Source organism: Halichoerus grypus, chromosome 4, assembly GCF_964656455.1.
Source record: "Halichoerus grypus chromosome 4, mHalGry1.hap1.1, whole genome shotgun sequence".
Taxonomy (NCBI): Eukaryota; Metazoa; Chordata; class Mammalia; order Carnivora; family Phocidae; genus Halichoerus; species Halichoerus grypus.
The window spans coordinates 17,811,044-17,831,987 of record NC_135715.1 but is presented as its reverse complement, the minus strand read 5'-3'; the positions used below and the strand labels follow the sequence as shown (position 1 = coordinate 17,831,987).

General features: G+C 35.7%; 1 protein-coding gene across 8 annotated transcripts in view; it reads left to right on the top strand.

Moving 5' to 3' along the window:
- Window positions 1-20,944, top strand: part of GPC5 (glypican 5) — a 1,368,657-nt gene that overhangs the window by 640,571 nt on the left and 707,142 nt on the right. For 6 of the 8 annotated variants that reach the window (XR_013446906.1, XM_078070199.1, XM_078070193.1 and 3 more), the window contains exon 7: window positions 5,663-5,819. The exons of the other annotated variants lie outside the window; for them this stretch is intronic. Coding sequence is in view for 5 of the 6 variants with exons in the window: in XM_078070199.1 (XP_077926325.1) it covers window positions 5,663-5,819 (157 nt within the window). In the remaining variant the exon portion in view is untranslated. The remainder of the gene's footprint in view (window positions 1-5,662; window positions 5,820-20,944) is intronic. 8 annotated transcript variants of the gene reach the window in all.

Below are 20,944 nucleotides of genomic sequence, written 5' to 3'. Positions count from 1 at the left end.
GTTCCAATTTTAAAATGTTATGAGCTTCCGTTGTTTTCCTATTTCCCATACGTTTCTCTGTAAGTTTCATTTAAACTGCATGGGAAGTGCAGATACCAACTGCTTTATAATAAAATTAAATTCATATATATGTATATATTTGCATGTATATATTCAAAGGGATTTTTTTTCAATCTATACTTAAAATGTATCTTTAGAGAGGTCTTATTAATGATGAATTGGAAGTATAATTGTATACTTTTTTTTCTGTATCTTCCATTCTCTGGTTTGAAATTTTTCTGTCAACATTTAATTTTCACCTGTATATTCTCATCGATAGGCTACAATCACAAAACAGCAGATTTTACTCTGTCTACATTTGAATAGATGACTAGAGGCATGTATCTGATGACTAATAATTTCTAAACACATATGTACTTCTTGTATATCTGTGTAAATGGTTGTAAGGGGATGAAGAAATATTTTAAAGATGCCTCACTATGTGTAGGATTTTGAGGCACATTCCATTGCTGTCACGTTTGGAAATTTTTGATGAATACGTTTCTCTTTCATAGCAAACATGTATGTGAACCATCTATAGCCAGATTTTATTGTGTTTGAAAGGATATTGCAGCTGTGGGATATTGCCAGACTGTTAGTAAAAAGCAAATTGAGTCTATTGAGAGATTAATTCTCCAGCTGAAAGAAATATATTTGCCTTAGAGTCATCAGATATTCTACCCACCGAACTTATCCTCCAAGATAGCATACCTAATGAGCTTCCTAAACCAATTAAACATAAGCGGGAAGCATCAGTCATCAGAACTATTTTTGGCTAATCAGCTGACTGCACAAATGCATGGCATTGAGGAAAGGGGAACACCCTAAAAGTTGTAGGTTTTTTCACTGTCCTGACTTTACTTCTCAATTTTATGGGTGCAGCGTCTTGCACAGGACACTGCAAATGAGTGGAGTGCCTTATGCTATACAAAGTGCTTTCCCTCGCATTCAGTAAAATAAAATAAGTTTTAATGGGCTTAAGTGATTTGCTTAAAGGCACACAATTAATGTATGTCTGGGGCTCAAAATCGTGCCCTTTCCTCTGTTGTAAATGTTCTATGAATATGTATGTATTGATCGACTTTCTCCCTTTCATGACTAGAGAATAGGTTCAAGGGTTCGGAATGCTGCCATCTTGACAGTTGGGCAGACTCAGATAGAGCCAAGACAGGATGAGGATGAAGGGAAACATTTTTACCCCCACATGGGTTCCCTTTTTCAAAGACAGAATCGGGGTACTGGTATCAGTTCCTACTGGTTATAATGATAATAATGATCCAAATAACTAATCATTACTGAGCACTCATAATATGCTAGTGCTTTATTAAGCCCACATAATAGTCTCAAAGCCTTCCAAATAGACCTTCTTCTCTTAAAGTTACAGAGAATGTAGACCCAGCGAAGTAATGTTAAATTTTTTAACATTGTAAATTTTGAAAAATGCTTATAATAAGTTCTATATTTTATGAGCCTATGGAATAACTATCCACGTATGTGACAAAATGAAGAGAGATTTGATACAGTATGTGGTATGAGTATATCTACTGAAATATGATTGATATTCATATGTCATTTATAAAAATTGGCTTCATTATCATTCTGTAGGGTCATTTTATTTGTGTACGTTACTTTAAATGTGCACATGTGGAAATTACTTTGTTTTACTTAAAGACATGTGGGTAAGGCTCCTCTTTGTAAAGAGCTGATTCCCTGGGAAAGAACAGGGGATGATTTCATTGCCTAGTGACCCAAATCATAAAGTTAAAGTTCCCTGCCTACTCTAGAAAAAAAATGAATATTTTATATACATAAGGTTTTGACACTAGATTCCTATTCCTAGATATTCATTTAAAAATGTAGTTGGAATACCCTTTTTTAAATCTAGTTTATCGATGGCAAACAAATATTTTGGGGAAGTATTTCTTGGCATTATCCTTCAATGTTAATTTTTTGTTTAAACAACTTTTAGATGCTTCCAGGAGCCCAGGAATGAGATTAACTTCTTTCTAAAATTAAAAAGAAAAATAAGTTAGCAAGATCACAAAACTAAACCTTTAGTCTGTTTTTCTTTTCCTGATTTTCACATTATTTCCTTTATATTTATTTTACCTATTGCATATTCATGAAGGCCAACTTTGAAATAAGAAATATATACTGAGTACTTTTTAAGAACTAAGACTACGTCTTCTCCTGTGATGTGAATTATATCCTTCAAAATATATATGTGTTTGCATAATATGTATTCAATTAATGTCATTGAATAAATAAGTGAATTCATCTATCAGTCAATAAGTATGAATCCAAAAGCTATTCTAGAATATCATGGCCTTTGAAGATTAGAGTAAAAGTGAAAGCACTTTACTAAATTAGATATAAAGGACATGGAAGACAGAGTAAATTTAATAAATTATTTTCAAATTTCAAATGAAGTCAAGCTTATTTAGGATCTATAATGTGGGAATCCCTCTAGTCATGATTGGGAGTATAAAAATGATGAAATCGTGGTCTCGTCTTTGAGAGACTTACCATTAATCAGGAAGGCATGGCATATGCTCAGAAAACTTAATTAAGTGCCTATGAATGGGACACATAGATGTAAAAGATCCGAGAAATACGTTTGGAGTGGGACAAGCGTTATTTGAGTTTGAACTTGAGGTTTAAGTATAATATGATGAGTTGAAATAGAGGAAAGGGGGGATTCTATGTGGAAGAAAAACAAGAGTTGGAAATGAGAAGAGTATAAAACAAGCACAAACAAAATTATAGACCTATAAATTCACACAATTTCCGTGTGAAAAGCAAACTGACTGCGCTGGGGCAGAATCTGGGTGTTGGGGGACTGTGTTTAGACATAATTAACAAAAACAAAAACACAAATTTGACTGCAGCAAAAATTTGAACTTTATTTTCTAGACCTCATTTCCAAACGCATGTCAGTGGGTGTTGAGTGAGGGGAAGGGGTAATTTGCTTATGTAAATTTGGAAAATGTGAGGTGACGCTCAAATATTCAACAAGATTGCTTACTGTGAGGTTTCTCAGGAGCCTTCAGTTTGCGGATATCAAGAAGGGGGACCATAGTAGGGATTTCACAAACATTTTGCCATAGGATCTCTTTCTGCGATTTGTCTGTCTCTAGTGATATTTCTCCTCTGGACCCATGTTGCGAACGAGCAGTTTTTGACAGTTAAGAGTCACAAGGAGCATTAAGGCAGAGAAAGGACATGGTGAAAGTACTGATCTGGAGGAAATAATATGGTGGTAGTATGTGGAGAGACTGACATCCCCTGCAATAAGGGGTTGAGAAGAGAATTTGTAATGATACATGAATAGTGGAGATGAAAGTTTACTTTAAGATCCAAAGCGGTAGAGTACATTTTTAGATCCAATCACTGCTTAGAGATGAAGTATTGTAGGAAGAGCTGGAGATAAAGACTTGGGTGTAATTTGTATACAGGTGAGAGCACAATCTGTTAAGATGGATTCCCAGAAAGAGACTACGAAGGAAGAACAGAGGTTTCCGTTATTCATGGAAACATTTATCTTTACTTTCTTGGAAATGTGAGGAGAAAGATGACCAGAGTAAGAAGGAATCAGAATAGTTCAGTCCAAAAAAGTGGGATTTGAATAAGGATCTTGCTGTGAAAAGCTGGTTTTTGTTGATTTGCAAGATAAATTTTATTATAATTGTGAGAATGAAAATGAACATTTGTGGGTGTGTGATGATGGAGAAGTAAGAAAATGAGCGTGGTAAGGCAGAACTTCCATGCAGAGGACACAGAGATACTGAGCCTATTAGAGGGACATTGGATTATTGGGAACCTGGAAGTATGGGTCGGTTGGAATTTTGAATATTTTTTGATGAGTTGATATAGGAAACGGTGATTATGTCACATGTTCAGGGACTTGGAAAACAATGAGAAGGATTGTAAAGAGGCAGGGAAACTGAAAAGTGAAGAAAAGGTAAAATCTGATAGCTTGTTTCCCAGGGGTATGATCTTCTCAGTGAGGTGGTGTCTTGTGGAATATTAAACTCTTGTTTGGAGAAATATGCTAGAGAATCAGGGGAGACTTCTTTTTAAGTTTAACACCTAGTAACACATTTAGGAAATGATAATAAATAGAAATAAGTTCTGATGAGAATTTTTAAATTATTGTCAAATTGTTTTACCATTTCATTTTTGTTAGGGAAAATTAATCTTAAAGAATTGTAGTATTTCGGGGTACCTGGGTGGCTCAGTTGGTTCAGAGTCTGCCTTCAGCTCAGGTCAGGATCTCCAGGTCCTGGGATCGAGCCCCGCATCAGGCTCCCTGCTCAGCGAGCAGTCTGCTTCTCCCTCTCTCTCCCTCTGCCCCTCTCCCCCTCTTGTGCTCGCTCTTTCTCAAATAAATAAATAAAATCTTTAAAATTTTTTTAAATTAAAAAAAAGAGTTGTATTATTTCACAATTTATGACCTAATTGTATTTTTAATTTTGAAAGCTTATAAATTGTCAAAGTCCAGTTGCTTTAATGTAAGTGTTCTTTAAATGCTAAACATGTTCATCTTAATTATACTGAGGATATTTCACCCTATGTTTTTCAATTTGAAGTATTATCCTTGGGCTGTGTGTTTCATTATTGTCTGCTAATCCACACTATTATCTAGACAATCTCTTAGAAGTAACAACCCTAATACTTTCATAAAGCACCCTGAAAAATTAAGTGTTCAGCAGGGGTACATCTCATTCATAATATAGCAGTACCCTCTAGTGCTCATGTTTGGTCATGTGTTCTCCAAAACTGCCTTACAGGGGTATATGTCACCTATTGAATCATTTTACGCAGATTTAGCTTTAAGTGAAATATTCTATTATTCATAAAATCACCTTCTTGAAAAGGAGTTCAGGTATTTCCAATATTATTCAAAAATATTACCAGTACTTTTGTGCTGTAGGGGAAAATGGCTATTCCCATCTATTTTGCTCATGTAGGTAAATGAAATGCTTGAGAACAAAGAACCAAGAAGTTGGTTAAATTTCTTAAGTGATTTGTAGAAATGGAAGTAGGATCTAAACCTTTTGTTCCAAGGTTCAGTTCTGTGCCATATGCATTGGACGATGCATCTGATCCAAGAAAGTTTAAAGCTATAAATGTGTATGTCCAAAATTCTTCATTCTTTTAGCGGAAATGTTTCTTGAAGAACATTACTCTGTTTTGAGAAATTTTGGATTGTTGGCTTACAACACAGCACAATAGTACTGCCAACATACTGCAAAGGGAGTTGTGTTGTATTGAAATTTGATTTACCATGCTTAAACATGTTAATTCAGAACGAAAGGAATCTCCAGCCAAACTATCCATGAGCAAGAAGGCCTGGCTTATTTGCTTTCCAAAGCCTCAACCCAAGCTTGATCACTGAGTTTATATGCAGACTGTAGATCTGCATAGCTGTAAGACTTTGACCATTACTTACTCTTATTTTGGTAGTTTTAATTTTTATTACAGACTTGATTTGGTCAGGTGTTCTCACCAAAACAGTAGATCCACATAAGAAAATAATTCTAATTTCTACATATGTTTCTGAATAGCTTCCTCAGGTGATTTGAGTTTGCTATTAATAAATGTTTTTGGTATCCATATTTAGTTGTTACAGGGTAGGTCACCCAAACCCAACAAGTGGGAGCTCCAGATGGGCAGCGGCGGCGGCATGGTTGAACAGGTCAGCGGGGACTGTGATGATGAAGATGGTTGTGGTGGATCAGGAAGTGGAGAAGTCAAGAGGACACTAAAAATCACAGACTGTAAGTGTATGATTCCAACACCACTTCTAAAGAATGAATTTTGAAGTATAATTGAGGATAATTATTACTATGATTGCAAAGGAATAAGGGCAGTGAGTTCAGAAGCAGGCAAAAGGAATTGGAAAGGACAACGGACCCATTTTCAGTTATTCAGGACATGTATTCTTGGGGGTGTTGTTTATTTTTAACTAATGGCTTTCAATGGAAATGACTTTTTTTTTTTCTGTGAAAGATTTGTGAATGACCAGTTCTGAGAATTAAAGGTTTTAAAGTCGGATAATCCTCAGGGCTTGAAATAACTAGCAGGGTGGCTATTAGATGTATATTGGTAAATAATGTGAAATCAGGATGGGTAAACTCTACTAAATAATCAAATTCAGCAACTTCATTATATTGCGCCATTCTGTAAGAGATATCTTACTAGGTTTTCATCATAGTTTAATTACAAAAAAATTGGTTAAATATGGGGTTATTTATAATGAAAAACTACTTGGATTTAACTCTTATGAATTCATTCTTCCCAAAAACTCTCACCAATTATTAGCCTCATTTTGATTGTATGGGTTTGAAAACCATTTCCAGTATTGCTGGACTGGTCACCACCACACAAGATGGAACTTCCAAATGACAACAACAACAAATCACCAGATGAATTTCATTTTCTTTTCTTCACTTTACAAAATGAGGAATATTGGCTCTTCCTTGTTACGCACATGCAGATGTTCACATGGGCAAGACAAACAAAGCTATCAACTGAGAAAGCAGTGTGCAAGTTAATGTACCCAGGGCAGCTAACTTTCAGCTCTTCATTTATCTGAGGTCATACCCAAAGGTGATTACTTTATAAAGTAATTTTCTGGACGTGTGCAGCCCTATCTGGAGGCTGGTCGGATAGTCTCCCTCTAGATCACAAAGGGCTGCTTTGGAACTGTTAGACATTTCCTTTCATGACTTTGGTGGGAGAAGAATTCATTTACTTTTCACTTCTTGTAGTAAATTTAGAACACTACACATGCTTCAAGCATCAATACCCCATTCTTTCTAGGATCTTGTTTTGTGTTTAAAGGAATGAAAGCCACAGAGGTGCAAAATCCAAAGGGCAATTAATATAAAGAAATATGTTTTCCTGTTAGACACAAAGAGAAAGTAAATAGGTGGGGTTTAATACACTGGAGCAGCAATTGAACAAAAGGCCGCAAAAATTTCTTGATGTATTAATGCAATTTCCTAGTGACAATTAAGTATCTTCTACTTGTGTAGGAGCAGGTAAGGATATGTGTTTTATTATTGGTATTAATATAGTTTATCAGATTGATTCTTCTGTTTTCTATATTTTGCTGTTTAGGCCAAAACAATAAAAAGGGAAGAAGTAGAAAATGCAAATAAAAGGGTTTTCTAGAAAAAAAAAATTATTCTTACTAAGAGTTGAAATGTCCTCCATTGTATTTTGGAATTATGATAGTTATCTATTAGGTTAATATTAGTTAATCTTTCATTTTCATTTTTTCTTGAGTATTTATATGTATCATAATTTCATTGCCATTTGAATATTAGGGTTTTAAGGAATAAACATTGATATAAATAGTTTAGGTTGAAATTTCATCTATAAATTATGTGTGTGTGTAAGTATAGAATTAGCATTTTTATAGGGATTTTTTTCACTCTTGGATTTATTTATAAGCTCAAGAACTCATTATGTATTAATAGATAACTCTTGTTTTATTTCACAAGAGAAGTAGAGACAGTGGAGGATATTTAGCTACTAATAATTTTCTCACAAAACCATACTTGTCAAGGTGGCAAGAATGCATTTTTACTTCAAAATCCTGTTTTCAATTATTACTGATATGGACAGGTGTGGTACAAGGAACTATCCATCAGAATTGGAGAGATTTAAGATTTAGATGGTTTTCAGCAACTCCAGGCAAACATTTAAAAAAATCCACACCTGCTGTAAGTGGGTTGCTTCTCATGTTTCTCAGAGTTTATAGCTGTTACCTTTCAATTTTTAATAAGTGGTTAGGAAACCACCGTGGATAGTAGGCTGAAATAAACAGGGACAGAGAAAGTAGCAAAGCATAGGTCACATTTCTGTTTTTATAAAGCACTATATTTTCCATGTGTTTGGCTCATTTGATATATTGCTAAAGCAAGCTAAGACATAGTTTTGGATGGTCTTAATGACTTAAAACTCATGTGCTCTAGCAAGTTTACCTGGTGTTGTTTGTGTAAAGAACTTGAAATGCACTACTATTTCTTCTGTACACTGATGTTATTCTTTATAAAAAAAAAAAAAAAACAAAAACGCGGGCGCCTGGGTGGCTCAGTTGGTTGAGCGACTGCCTTCAGCTCAGGTCATGATCCTGGAGTCCCGGGATCGAGTCCCACATCGGGTTCCCTGCTCAGCGGGGAGTCTGCTTCTCCCTCTGACCCTCCCCCCTCTCATGTGCTCTCTTTCTCTCTCTCTCTCATTCTCTCTCTCAAATAAATAAATGAAATCTTAAAAAAAAAAATGTAACTAGAATACAGTTCATTTGTCACCTCAAAAATGTCTCATTAAAAATAGTTACACAAAAAAAAAAAAAATAAAAAAAAAATAAAAATAAAAATAGTTACACATACGTGTATGTATGTATTTATAGCCATATATATACGATTACATGAAATAATACTAATATTGTGTTCTGCAAATTAGATTTTGCTCCATTTATGAAAATTTTCAAAGTTGATGAATATTTTACTAATTATCACCTGACCTGATGTTCTGTCTGCTTTTGTTCATGTTTATTTCAGATAACAGAGGGATCGATACACTTTAAAGTGCAAAGTTTTACCATCAAAATATTTATATACTTTTTAGGTATGATTTTGTTTTCATCACTGATGGTATCAAATAATTTAACAAATGTTTAGCTTTTAAAACTACCTGATGGCTATCAGTTATCAAATGAGAGCTGGCATGTTTCTTATAAAAAGCAGCCGTCTATACTGTGCAGTGTTTACTCTTAGGAAACTGAAAACATTTTCCTATTTCAGTAAGATGATTTAAAACTCCCAAACTTCTAGAAACTTACTCTGTATTTTTTTATTGTATTGAATTTGGCTTATTTGTGTAGGAGTGGTTATTTCACTAGTAACCTGGAATTACAGGATCTAAATGGCTTTGAACCTTCATTTTGTCTCACCTCTGACACTCGCTCTCCTTTCAAAGTCCATTGATGCGGGTTCTAAACACCAGTGGAAAAAAAACAAGTTCTGTTCTTGTAACCAGGCAGAGCAGACCTGTGGACACTATCATCAATACTTTTCAACTACTTGACTATTCTAATACCCTCCAATTCTGATAGTTTCAAATGAAAAACAACCCAGAATGCCACTAAAAAACAGGTTGTCGCAAAACCATTTCCTGTGTAGTTTTGGGATAGTAGCATTGCTTGCAATTCTCATGTGATAATATAATTTCAGTTTCATTTAAAAAAAACAAAGAATATGTAACCTGTGACTAAATTCATTTTGATATAATGGTTTACACCGATAACTCAGGCAAAATGAATTTGACCACAATTGATTCAGATACAATACATTCAAGGAGAGTAGGGTGATTTTCAGTCTTCCAGTTGTTCGAGATAATTTCTATTGTCATATTCATTATGGCTCATATAATGTTATATAGTGTGGTTAGCAGTTTTAAAAATAATTTTATTTTAGCTGAGTAACTGTAAGTGACAACAAAGATCGTTAAATGTGTGTTCAGATGACTTTTGTCCTAGTGGTGCTCTCAGCATGCCTCTGTAGAAGGGTCATTGTGTGGGCTCCTTCAGAAGGACTGTTAGCCATTAGGTTTCTTATTTCATGAGCTAGTCTTCCTCTTCTCATTTATGGGTTTTCATCATCAACCCAAATTCTAAGTATTTGAAGAATCCAGGACTCAGTTCTCAAACCTTGTGTCATCTCTGTTCTCATGATTCCCTGTTCCACAAACTGCTAACTGTATCGTAAGAAGAGTAGGGATACGGTACCAGTCATTGATAGCACCATCCAGTTTATGAAATATTCCCCTGTGTTTTATCTCAGGAGGTAAGCTTATGAATACTGGAAGTATTCAACGTAATGGAGATCAATTTGGAATCAGAAGGGTAATACATCGAAATATAAAGTTACTAGATCTGGAACGAAACTTTGGTTCACCTTCTGTAGCCAAAAGTAAATAGTTTATATTGGCTTTGGACTTGTCACTTGGTAATTAACCTTAGAGCAGCTTCTAACAAATGCATCTATAGCATGGTACTAACAATGACCTTGGAAGAGTATAGTGCATTCCCTGTGCATGGTAAAGCGAAAATAATACATTGTTAACCACTGAAGAATAAAGGTTGCTGATTTATTTAGTAATGCAGGATTACAGAGCAAGTGAAAATTCTTGGCTTCCTCAAACTTATTTTCACCATAAATCACCTTTATTTCAAAATCTCAGGCATAGAGGTCAGGGAGAACTGAAAAAAAAATTACAAGTGGCAATTTCTTTAGAAAATGCAATCTTTATTTTTCTCTCCAGAATTTTAAAATTATGTAATTATTCATTTTGTAGAAATTATTTTATATTATCTGCTGATGATTTTTCTTTCCAATATAAATTATGTCAAACAGATAATGCAAGCATGTATTTGTTTACATTATTAATAGTTCCAAAAGGGACACCTGGGTGGCTCAGTCAGTTAAAGGGTCCAACTAATGATTTCCGCTCAGGCCATGATCTCAGGGTCATGGGATCGAGCCCCGTATGGGGCGCCACGCTGAGCACGAAGCCAACTTAATATTCTGCTTGAGATTCCCTCTGCCCCTCCCCACTTCTCTCTCTCTCTTTCTCTCAAATAAATAATCTTTGAAATATAGTTCCAAAAGAATAATAGTTACAAATAAGCACATTAAAAGTATGTGCATTCTTTCTAACATTAAATTCTCATCAAATTCAGTTACAATAAATTGTATTTAGTTTACTTTGCAAAGTGAGATAAATTACCTTTTAATATATTATCCTCCATATAATTTCTTATATGTAAACTTTATATAAACTTTATATGTAAACTTTCATTTACTGAAAATAATTAAGGTGCTTATGTGTTTTACTTTATTCAGTGATGCTAAAAATAAATCCTCTTTATAAGGTTATCTAGATTCAAACCTTTGTGACACAGTTAAAATAATCTTGAATAATGACCATAGACTTTAAAGTACATTTACAGTGCCTAATACTGAAGGATCATGATAAAGCCATTAAAAATGTCACAAAGAAACCCTTCTTGCTTCTGTTCAATGTCCAAAATTATAAACACTTTGAAATTGTCACCTACTACAGTTTCTATGCTACTGATGAAAATTATACTAAAAAGAAATGAAATAGATATCTAAGATAAATATATTTTAATTAAGATGTGATCACTATGAATATTATTCTGATTATACACGTTCATTTTGGTTTCTAAATAATTGAGCCTCATCCTGGCTGTTTGATATTTTGTTAACAAGATCGTGTAATGGAATCTGGATACCTAATGAATCATCTAAAATCATCGTTCATTCTCTTGAAAAGTTATACATCACATTCATGGAATTAAATAATAGAATTGAAACGAGGGCTCGTCCTTGAATGTCTGTGGAATGATTTCCATTGCTTCAGCTTAGACACAGAGCTGATGTGAAATCACTGAGGGGATGAGGGAAGACTTATTAATTAAAGCTTACGAAGCCTCCTAGCTTGCATCCCAGATCAACAGCTATTCTGCACATCTCATAACTAAATCTGTACCATGCTAGAGGACATAAAAAAAAGAAGTTGTGGTCTCTGAACTAGCACAATGCTCAATATGACTGTATGACCAATAGAGGAAGTAAAGAATGAAAATTTAAGAAAATATTACCAGATACATTTTATCATGGCTTGCCTAAAGTCATGTGACTGTCAATAAACCCAGAAACAAATTACATTTCTACCCAGGTCTATTTTAAGAGATTTCTGTTGCAGATAAACAGAATGGTTATGAAATTGCGACATTCTCAGTCAGGATTCATTGATAACATGGATCACGTAGAAACAAGTCAAGTATACTTTCAGCTCTTTAATGACTTCCATACCATTAAATAAGTACAAAAAGTATTACATATAGGTTTTTGACTGATTAAATGCCTATCTAACTATAACATAAACAACAGAGCATGTGACCTGGGCCCAGAGCTTCTCAAAGTCGCTTGTGTATACAGAGCACTTGGGATCCTTGTTCAAAAGCTGAGTATGGTACAGGAGGTCTGAAGTGGAGCGTTACTTATATGCTTCTACTCGATGATGTTGCTGCTGGTCCAAGGACCGTTCCTTCTGAACAAAAATGCATGCCCTTATTTACTACATACCTTATTTATTATTATCTCTAAGTCTCTATTAAACTAGCATGAACTCTTATAAAACACCATCTACATTTATATATTAGCATACCAAGGCAGCGTCATATACACGAAGGCATTAGGGACTACAACGATGAGACGTAATATGACTTACTCTGTGTGATTTTTGGTATCAGTCTGTTTGATTGTTTTTAGCCATGGGTTACTTCCTAAACCAAAGGAGAACAACTTCCATCTTTTCTCAGGGTCTGAAGCCTTCCAGTTTGGACCAATGCCTCTGGTATGTCAGCAGAAATGTTTCACTTTTAACTCTACCAGTTTGTGATGAACATTGAAGAAATACCTTGCACAATCCCCTGAATCATGCTAAATTCCAACAGAGATAAATCAAAGTTTTATGTGAACTAAGAGAAAGGAGAGAGACTATCTAAATGGGGCAATCAGAAAATATGGCATAGAGGAGACAGGAAAAGGGCCATCTGAAGAAAGAAATTGATGGTGATGTTTATGAGAAAATGGCATTTCAGAGGGTGGGTGCATGATTTAGTTTTGGCTCTTGACAATAGGGAAGAAGAAAGTATCCTCTGAAGAGCAAGCATGGTGAACAAAGATTGGAGAGTTGTGAGGAGAGGGGGAATAAGGAGCATGCTTAAGAGGAACAACATTATTCAAATGGCTTGAAAAAACATTGGAAGTCTAAAAATGTGGATTAAAAATGTTACAATGGATTCTGAATTCAAGAGTAGAGAGTTTGTATTTCATTTTTTAGGCAAAGAGGAATGATTACAAGTTTTTCTGTGTGGTCATTTTGTTTGAGTGTACAGGTTTTTTTTAAAGATGTTATTTATTTGAGAGAGAGCGCACAAGTCGGGGGCATGGCAGGAGAGGGAGAAGCTGACTCCCTGCTGAGCAGGGAGCCTCTTGGGACTTGATCCCAGGACCCTGAGGTCATGACCTGAGCCGAAGGCAGTGGGCTTAACCCACTGAGCCACCCAGGTGCCCTGAGTGTTACTTTTACTAGCAATACAGTGAACTGGTTAAAAAAATAAAAGTGTAAATGAAGTGTATATTGCACAATTGCACAAGGTAATTTACCACTTACCTTGAACAAGTAATTGTTCCGTGCCTAAATTTCCTTAAGATGGGGGTAATGATAGTACTCTCCAAGAAACATCCTTATGAGGATTAAATCACCTAATCCATACAGCATTACAAAAGTGGCCAATCCATCCCCACCCACCTAAACAAAAAAAGTTGTTGGGTAAAATACGTACAAAGATTTTCTTAAATGTTTCCATGAACCGGAAAAAGGAAAGGAATACTCCGTATAACCGGGTGAAGTCATAACAATAATATAGAGATAAATGTAGATATACAGAGATAGATAGAGATAGAGAAAAATCTGTAATTATACACACATACTCACACATGCACAGTTTAAGGAAAATAATAAAATGAATTTGTTCCACCAGTCTAAAAAATAGAATATCTCCATAACTTTGTGTGCCTCTCTCTGAACACATTCCACTCTGAGAGTTTACCATGATCATAAATTATGTAAAAATTGTTGCCTTTTTCTCTTTTTAGAGCTTTAAGCATCAAGATAGGCATTCACAAACAATATATTGCTGGGTTTTGCACTTTATACAAATGGAATCATGTAGTTTTTGTTGTTATGTGGTGTGCTCCTTTCTCTTAAATATTAGGTTTTTGGGTGTGCCTGGGTGGCTCAGTCGTTAAGCGTCTGCCTTCGGCTCAGGTCGTGTTCCCAGGGTCCTGGGATTGAGCCCCACATCAGGCTCCCTGCTCAGCGGGAAGCCTGCTTCTCCCTCTCCCACTCCCCCTGCTTGTGTTCCCTCTCTCGCTGTGTCTCTCTCTGTCAAATAAATAAATAAAATCTTAAAAAAAAATTAGGTTTTTGAAGTTCATCCATGTTGATGGGTTTAGATGTACTCATTAGCTTACCAAGGTCTAGTATTCTAGTTATGGATACACACACTTATTTGTTTATTCTATTGTTAATGGGTACTGGAGTTGACTTCAGTGTTTGGATATTGTGAATTTTGTTGCTTAAACCATCTTGAACATATCTCTGGATATACATGTATAAGAGCCTCTGCAGTGTATACCTAGAAGTATCATGACAATCTCTCAAAGCAAAGCACACATACGTTGAGCCTTACTAGGAAATGTCAGATTGCTTTACAGGGTGATTGTGTCAAATTTATATTCTTACCGGCAATAAATAAGAGTTCATTATTTATTGCTCCCCATTTTTGTAAACACTTTTTTCCCCATTTTCACTACTTTTATGTATCTGTCCAAAGAATGGAAGTGGGACAGTATGTTTTCCAATATTAATTTCTATTACCATGATAATTCATTGAATTGTGCATTTTTCATAGGTATATGAAATTCCTCGTTTACTTACTCATCTGAAATTTCTTGTATATCATTTTCTCTATTCTATAAGGTTATTTATCTTCTTTGACAGACTCTCAGGACAAAAGTCAACTTCAGTGATCTAGTTATCTATTTTGATTATGATCTTCAGGAAAGGCAGGATAGATTCTTGAATATTTCTTTTTATTTAATTGGTAACCTCCCTGTCTTTCTCAGAAGGTGACCAATTTTTTTTTAAAGAATATCTTAAAATCAGTTTTAAAAACATTTGTGATTCTTATCCTTATCGAAGTCCAGATTGTCCCACATTTTGCCAATTGGCCCTTCTCCGATTTGGCTCTTGAGTTCTTTTGATGTAATCCTTAAAGTCTTTGCCAGTTTCATTGTTGTATAGCATAAGAAAATATTCCAAATGGAGTTTATTCTTTGTCTGTCACAGACATGGAATCAGTCATTTTTATGTGATGTTTTCATAAGAAACAGTATTCTTATGTTTTGTTTTCATAAGAAACAGTATTCTTATGGCCACAATCTAGGCGTAAGACAGGGTTCTTTTTTTTTTTTTCTGTCACTTTTTAAAAATTTTTTATTGTTATGTTAATCACCATACATTACATCATTAGTTGTTGATGTAGTGTTCCATGATTCATTGTTTGCGTATAACACCCAGTGCTCCATGCAGAATGTGCCCTCTTTAATACCCATCACCAGGCTAACCCATCCTTCCACCCTCCTCCCCTCTAGAACCCTCAGTTTGTTTTTCATTTCAGAGTCCATCATCTCTCATGGTTCATCTCCCCCTCCAATTTCCCCCCTTCATTCTTCCCCTCCTGCTGTCTTCTTCTTCTTCTTCTTTTTTTTTCTTTTTAACATATATTATTTGTTTCAGAGGTACAGATCTGCGATTCACAGTCCTGTACAATTCACAGCGCTCACCATAGCACATACTCTCCCCAGTGTCTATCACCCAGCCACCCCATCCCTCCCACCACCCACCACTCCAGCAACACTCAGTTTGTTTTCTGAGATTAAGAATTCCTCATTATCAGTGAGGTCATATGATACATGTCTTTCTCTGATTGACTTATTTCGCTCAGCATAATACCCTCCAGTTCCATCCATGTCGTTGCAGATGGCAAGATCTCATTCCTTTTGATGGCTGCATAATATTCCATTGTATATATATACCACATCTTCTTTATCCATTCATCTGTCGATGGACATCTTGGCTCTTTCCATAGTTTGGCTATTGTGGATATTGCTGCTATAAACATCGGGGTGCACGTACCCCTTCGGATCCCTACATTTGTGTCTTTGAGGTAAATACCCAGTAGTGCAATTGCTGGATCATATGGTAGCTCTATTTTCAACTTTTTGAGGAACCTCCATACTGTTGTCCAGAGTGGCTGCACCAGCTTGCATTCCCACCAACAGTGTAGGGGGGTTCCCCTTTCTCCACATCCCGCCAACATCTGTCGTTTCCTGACTTGTTAATTTTAGCCATTCTGACTGGTGTGAGGTGATATCTCATTGAAGTGTTGTTTTTTTTTTTTTTTTAAAGATTTTATTTATTTATTTGACAGAGAGAGACACAGCAAGAGAGGGAACACAAGCAGGGGGAGTGGGAGAGGGAGAAACAGGCTTCCCGCTGAGCAGGGATCCCAATGCGGGGCTTGATCCCAGGACCCTGGGATCATGACCTGAGCCGAAGGCAGACGCTTAACGACTGAGCCACCCAGGCGCCCCTCATTGAGGTTTTGAGTTGGATTTCCCTGATGCCGAGTGATGTTTAGCACTTTTTCATGTGTCTGTTGGCCATTTAGGTGTCTTCTTTGGAAACATATCTGTTCATGTCTTCTGCCCATTTCTTGATTGGATTATTTGTTCTTTGGGTGTTGAGTTTGATAAGTCCTTTATAGATTTTGGATACTAGCCCTTTATCTGATATGTCATTTGCAAATATCTTCTCCCATTCGGTCTGTTGTCTTTTGGTTTTGTTGACTGTTTCTTTTGCTGTGCAAAAGCTTTTTATCTTGATAAAGTCCCAATAGTTCATTTTTGCCCTTGCTTCCCTTGCCTTTGGCGATGTGTCTAGGAAGAAGTTGCTGCGGCTGAGGTCGAAGAGGTTGTTGCCTGTGTTCTCCTTTAGGATTTTGATGGACTCCTGTCTCACATTGAGGTCTTTCAACCATTTGGAGTCTATTTTTGTGTGTGGTGTAAGGAAATGGTCCAGTTTCATTCTTCTGCATGTGGCTGTCCAATTTTCCCAACACCATTTGTTGAAGAGACTGTCTTTTTTCCATTGGACATTCTTTCCTGCTTTGTTGAAGATTAGTTGACCATAGAGTTGAGGGTCCATTTCTGGGCTCTCTATTCTGTTCCATTGATCTATGTGTCTCTTTTTGTCCCAGTACCATACTGTCTTGATGATGACAGCTTTGTTATAGAGCTGGAAGTCGGGAATTGTAATGCCGCCAGCTTTGCTTTTCTTTTTCAACTTTCCTCTGGCTATTCGGGGTCTTTTCTAGTTCCATACAAATTTTAGGATTATTTGTTCCATTTCTTTGAAAAAAATGGGTGGTATTTTGATGGGGATTGCGTTGAATGTGTAGATTGCTCTAGGTAGCATTGACATCTTCACAATATTTGTTCTTCCAATCCATGAGCATGGGATGTTTTTCCATTTCTTTGTGTCTTCCTCAATTTCTTTCATGAGTATTTTATAGTTTTCTGAGTACAGATCCTTTGCCTCTTTGGTTAGATTTATTTCTAGGTATCTTATGGTTTTGGGTACAATTGTAAATGGGATCGACTCCTTAATTTCTCTTTCTTCTGTCTTGTTGTTGGTGTATAGGAATGCCACTGATTTCTGTGCATTGATTTTATATCCTGCCACTTTACTGAATTCCTGCATGAGTTCTAGCAGTTTTGGGGTGGAGTCTTTTGGGTTTTCCACATAAAGTATCATATCATCTGCAAAGAGTGAGAGTTTGACTTCTTCTTTGCCGATTTGGATGCCTTTGATTTCTTTTTGTTGTCTGATTGCTGTGGCTAGGATTTCCAATACTATGTTGAATAGCAGTGGTGATAGTGGACATCCCTGCCGCGTTCCTGACCTTAGGGGGAAAGCTCTCAGTTTTTCCCCATTGAGAATGATATTCGCTGTTTTTTTTTGTAGATGGCTTTTATGATATTGAGGTATGTTCCCTCTATCCCTATACTCTGAAGAGTTTTTTTTTTTTTTTTAAAGATTTTATTTATTTATTTGAGAGAGAGAATGAGAGAGAGAGAGCACATGAGAGGGGGTAGGGTCAGAGGGAGAAACAGACTCCCTGCTGAGCAGGGAGCCCGATGCGGGACTCGATCCTGGATCTCCAGGATCATGACCTGAGCCGAAGGCAGTCGCTTAACCAACTGAGCCACCCACGCGCCCCTACTCTGAAGAGTTTTGATCAAGAAAGGATGCTGTACTTTGTCAAATGCTTTTTCTGCATCTATTGAGAGGATCATATGGTTCTTGTTCTTTCTTTTTTTAATGTATTGTATCACGTTGATTGATTTGCGGATGTTGAACCAACCTTGCAGCCCAGGGATAAATCCCACTTGGTCATGGTGAACAATCCTTTTAATGTACTGTTGTATCCTATTGGCTAGTATTTTGGTGAGAATTTTTGCATCCATGTTCATCAAGGACATTGGTCTGTAATTCTCCTTAAGACAGGATTCTTAAAGACACATGATAAAAGAAAAAAAATCTCATTACTCATTTGCTTTACTCTGCATTAGATATATCACATTATCATAAAGATACTAAAACTACCCCTACCAATTATGATTACTAAGGTCAGTTACATTTTTGCATATTTTATCCATATTCTAACCCCATTTTATGGTTAGAATAGATATTGATATGTATCAAACAACCAATGCAGAGGTCATATAGATTGTTACTTAGCAAGAATATAAAATAGATAAATAGATAGATTTGATAGATAGATGGATAGATAGATAGAGATCTCATTAGGTCACCTGCTACATCTGCACACCTAATTTATTCTTCCAGTAATTATATATGTAATGCTCACTACTAGTTATTCTGTCAAAGTCTCTCTAATACATTTCTTAAGCAGGACTTATAAATACAGCATTTCATAAATTCTTACTTGGTGATAAGCGTTTGTGACCGTTTTACATGAAAGTCAATTTTTCTGGATAGAAAAATGTTGGATTACATTTTCTTTCCTTGCATCTCTTCAGTATGCACTGATTACTGTCCTGGAAGAAAGCATTGCTGGCAAATATCTGACAGTCTAATTTTCGACTCTTGATAAACCACATATTATATTTTTACCCTCTCAGTGCCCATTGCCTTGTTTTCTTTAAGGCGTGGTAATTTTGCTAGAATATAGCTTTGTGTTGGTAGTTCTGAGTTGACATTCTCAATAACATAACATATCTTTTAAATAAGTAATATCAAAATTTTTAGCAGACAGTTTTGAGTTACAGTTTTAAGTAATTGTTCTCTTCCCTTGTTTTGATTTTCTTTTCTTTAAGAATACCTATTAGACATTTGTCGAGTTGTATTTGCTTATCAGAACATTCCTCAATACTTTTGATCTGTTTTTAAATATATTTTTCATTTTAAATAACTGCCTTTTTTCACTTCCTATTTCCGTTAAGGTATTACTAGTGGTGTTTTTTTGCTCTTACACTCCTTCTAGATTTTATTTTTAAATGATGTGTTTTCTTCCCTTCTTTTTTTTCAAAATCTAACCTCATCTCTGAATTTCTCAAATTCTGCTTTATGTTATTTGTTGTCTTATATTCTTTTCCTAATGTCTTTTAGCTCATTTTGAAAATGATATGTTAAATTTTTGGTCTGATTTCTGAACATGTCATCCTGGTGTGCTCTCACTGTAGAGATAGTAACTATTTTTGTTATAATAACTTTGTATAGGATTTGACCTTAATCCTTTTCTGATGCTTATTTTTATGTGAATTTAAATTTTCTAAATTTTTAGAAGGAGGCTTGGTTCAGATAGATTTACTAAATTAACTGAGTTCCCAGTCCTACTGTTTTCACATAGTGTTAAACAAAATATGGTGATTTATTTTCTGAGATACTCTGGCTCTATCCCTTCCCCTACATTTACTCCTGTCTTCTCTTTCCTAACTCTCTATTGGCCTTGTCCCACTAATTCTTGATTCCACTTCTCTTCTTTGTGGACCCCCAAATAGTAAGAAAGACTTGCCAGATGATATTCGAGTCAGAGGCTCTAGCCCCGTCAGCCTTATATTCTCTCATTATTAGAGTGGGAAAAACTACTCCCAATTCTCTGCTGCTTTCAAATTGATTTCCAGCACAGAACAGTTGGCTATTTTGCATTCTTTTCTTTTGTTTTCACGTCTGTAACATGCTGTGTTGCTTCCCACTGCTTTCTTCTGTAGACTTTCTGATGGCATTAGGTTTAGTGACTCTTGTTTGTATGTCCTCACGCATGTGTGTGTTGAGGTTCATGAGGATAACTCATGAGTTGGGTTGTAAGATGGTATGACATGATTTTGACTTTGTTATATAATTGTTCTGTCTGGTTCTTGTGTGGATCTGGGAGTTTCCAAAGGCTATGCTGCAAAGGTATCTTCCCTGAATCTCCCAGACCATTTCAAGTTTTAAGGAAATGGTAATGCTCTTGTTTATGTTTGGTTGTGGACCTTGACATAATACATGTGCATACAGACATACATAGGTTTTCGATGTATGTGTAAAGCAACTGTATTTTTCAAATGCATGTGTCACCAATAGTCTATTTACAATAGCAAGTTTTTTAAAGTAAGTGCTCTAAGAAAAGGGAGGTCAGAGACATTGAGTCAGGAGGAAACCTGTCTAAAGTTTACCTGAGCTGAGGGGATCCTTCTTGGCTGTGTGCATTTCACTGATTGCTGAAATAGAGCATCACTTTTTTTGTTTATTGGTTATTCCTGTTTTGCAAAGTGCCTCCCCTCCCTTTTCCTATTTTATTACTAGGTTGATTTGAGGTATCTCATTATATACCTAATATTTTGCCAGTATGAGTCCCAAGAAATTTCTTTGCTCTTTTGAGTGTGTATATTTTTTAAATATATGTATGTGGCCTTTATACACTTAAGGTGCTCAAAGTCTAGAAGGGAGACAGATATGTAAGGAAATAAACTAAACTGTGAAAATATTTAAAAAATGGAACAATATGAGGCACAGAGAGCACATAATAGGGAGAATAATAAATTTTACATTTATTTATTTATTTATTTAGCCAGGAATAACATCCTAAAAGTTACATCTGTACTGG